Below are 3,008 nucleotides of genomic sequence, written 5' to 3'. Positions count from 1 at the left end.
TTCATACAGAAAATATGGGCTAGGTTTAAGCCAATCATCAGGACAATCCACTCGGAAACAAACACATGTAAGACAGGAGCCATACTCATGTAGGGAGTGTGGCAAAGGCTTTAGCCAATCAGTTCACCTGGCCACTCACATGCGGACGCATACAGGAGAGAGGCCGTATTCATGTAGGGAGTGTGGCAAAAGCTTCACTGTCTCATCAAGCCTGGCCACTCACAAGCGAACGCATACAGGAGAGAGGCCGTATTCATGTAGGGAGTGTGGCAAAAGCTTCACTGTCTCATCAAGCCTGGCCACTCACAAGCGAACGCATACAGGAGAGAGGCCGTATTCATGTAGGGAGTGTGGCAAGAGCTTTAGCCAAATAGCACACCTGACTAAACACAAGCGGACACATACAGGAGAGAGGCCGTATTCATGTAGGGAGTGTGGCAAAAGCTTCACTGTCTCATCAAGCCTGGCCACTCACAAGCGGACGCATACAGGAGAGAGGCCGTATTCATGTAGGGAGTGTGGCAAAAGCTTCACTGACTCATCAAGCCTGGCCACTCACATGCGGACGCATACAGGAGAGAGGCCGTATTCATGTAGGGAGTGTGGCAAGAGCTTTAGCCAAATAGCAACCCTGACTAAACACAAGCGGACGCATACAGGAGAGAGGCCGTATTCATGTAGGGAGTGTGGCAAAAGCTTCCCTGACTCATCAAGCCTGGCCACTCACATGCGGACGCATACAGGAGAGAGGCCGTATTCATGTAGGGAGTGTGGCAAGAGCTTTAGCCAAATAGCACACCTGACTAAACACAAGCGGACACATACAGGAGAGAGGCTGTATGCATGTAGGGAGTGTGGCAAAAGCTTCACTGACTCATCAAGCCTGGCCACTCACATGCGGACACATAAAGGAGATAGGCCGTATTCATGTAGGAGTGTGGCAAACGTTTCACTATCTCATCAGTAATGCTCCAAGTAGTGCCCAGTAGTCATCAAACTTGACATATTGACCAACTGTCAAATAGTATTACTAAATATATAAATATAAATTATGAAGTATTTTTGAAATGAGTAATCTAACACATCTTCAGTAAAGAATATATCAAAGCCATAGATTTTGAGTCATAAAATAAAGTTTTTAATTTATTAAAAAACTAATTGACATTAAGAAACCATAGAATTACAACAGGGCATTGATTAAAACTGTCAAATGTTGGAGAATTGTCCCATGAAAGTTGTTGGCACCTACTAAAGCCAAAACCCATTGTCTTTGGAATTTATCCTACCACCGCTTGTTTTTGCTACTGTTTGCTCTGTGAAAAAAAACAAGGTAGAAGCCTTATTGTATTCACAAGTCTGAAGTATAAGTAAAGCTATGTTTTCCCTTAAAGAATGGGAAAGTATTAAAATAGCAAATAAACAGTGAAGAGAAACATTGCAGTGGCTATTTGTCCATGTCATTCCAGTCTTTTCCTTTTAATTTTTTTTCTTTTTGCAGATGTCATAAGAATGTTCTACCAGGGAGTACTGTTGCTGGACATCTAGACTTTTTATATTTTATTTCTTCATATAAATATTACAAATATTGTTATCCATTTATGTTTTTTCAGGGAAACGAGGCATTTGTTTATTTTATTTCACCAGGTTTATATTTAAAAAATGTTATATGCAGCTACTCCAAATGTTGGATGTGTGATGACATTTTTCTTTGTTTCTTTAATGAGAATATACACAGTACCAATTAGCACCATCCACAATAAGACTTTCTACAACAGGGCTTTTCAACCAGTGGTACGGGCACCACCTGTGGTACATTGGCACCTGGCAGGTGGTACGCGACCATCCTAGAAAAGTGGTAGCAGGGGAGGGGAATGAGCTGAACCGGTGGCAGCACCGCACAAGCCTGAGCGAGAGACGGCTGGAGCTGCAGGGCTGTCAGGGCTCAGCGGAAGCGCCAGGATCAGCGCCAGGCTCCAGCTGGAGCTTGGAGCTGATCCTGGTGCTTCTGCTGAGCCCTGAAGAAGCACCAATCAGCTGGAAAACAGCCCTGATCCTGGCGCTTCTGCTGAGCCCAGAAGAAGAGCCGATCAGCTGGAATGTTGCAGCATCTCCAGGGTCTTGTGATTTACATTCAGATGCTTGGCAACTGATTCATATTTATGACGGTCACAGTGTCCCAGGGTCATGTGAAGTGACCAAAACCTGCTGCAACCACCCAGCAGACTGGGGGGGGGAATAAAAACCAAACACCCCCCCCACTGCCAATCCTCAACAGAAATGCTCACAATGAAAACCTCGGACAGGAGGAAGAGCGCCACCGGGTGGGCAGGCAGGTGTCTTGCTCGGCTGTGGCTTGGGGGGCACTTTTTTCAGTGCCATTGTAACTTCAAACAGTCACTAAGCGAACTGTTGTAAGTCGAGGACTACCTGTATTTTATCACTTTTTTCCTTTTTTTTTTTTTGGGTCATCAACTTTTTGACACCTTGCTAGGCGACTGGTGGTACTCAGATGTTGCCATATCCTAAAAGTGGTACAATGGGTGAAAAGGTTGAAAAGCCCTGTTCTACAAATATGAGATAATCTTTTAAATGTTCAAGTCAGAGGAGAAAATGTTAATTTGAAATTAATGCAAATACAGTTCATGGATGTGCCTGTTTTTATACAAATTGAGAGGTTGAAAGCAAGCATAAGAAATTAATGAATTGTAAATGTCACCATAGGTAATATTTAATCATTGCTTATGTTTCAGAGTCTCAGAGAGATGTTCCTTTTTAAAATAATGGCAATCAGGAATCAGAGAATTATGAAATAGCATATAATCAGAGTATTTTCTTCTTTGGGAAATCAAAGGTTTTTGCTTATTTCATTTACGAGATTCTATTCAAGCCAATTTTTGACAGTGCAGAGCTCACTTCTCAAGATTAAAAGTTATACAATTATTCTCTAAATATAGGAAAATACAGAATCACCATCACATATATACACATTATCAGCAAGAGTTATCAAG

General features: G+C 42.5%; 1 protein-coding gene across 1 annotated transcript in view; it reads left to right on the top strand.

Annotated features, from left to right (window-relative positions):
* Positions 1–1,545, top strand: part of LOC107289708 (histone-lysine N-methyltransferase PRDM9-like) — a 29,203-nt gene extending 27,658 nt beyond the window's left edge. The window contains exons 9-10 of the mRNA XM_015818509.1: positions 94–929; positions 1,499–1,545. Coding sequence (XP_015673995.1) covers positions 94–929; positions 1,499–1,545 — 883 coding nt within the window. The remainder of the gene's footprint in view (positions 1–93; positions 930–1,498) is intronic.
* The last annotated feature ends 1,463 nt before the right edge of the window (positions 1,546–3,008 follow it).

The sequence above is a fragment of the Protobothrops mucrosquamatus genome, unplaced genomic scaffold (assembly GCF_001527695.2).
Source record: "Protobothrops mucrosquamatus isolate PMUCROS unplaced genomic scaffold, P.Mucros_1.0 scaffold756, whole genome shotgun sequence".
Taxonomy (NCBI): domain Eukaryota; kingdom Metazoa; phylum Chordata; class Lepidosauria; order Squamata; family Viperidae; genus Protobothrops; species Protobothrops mucrosquamatus.
Note: the sequence above shows the minus strand (reverse complement) of the source record. Positions and strands in the feature narration are given on the sequence as shown.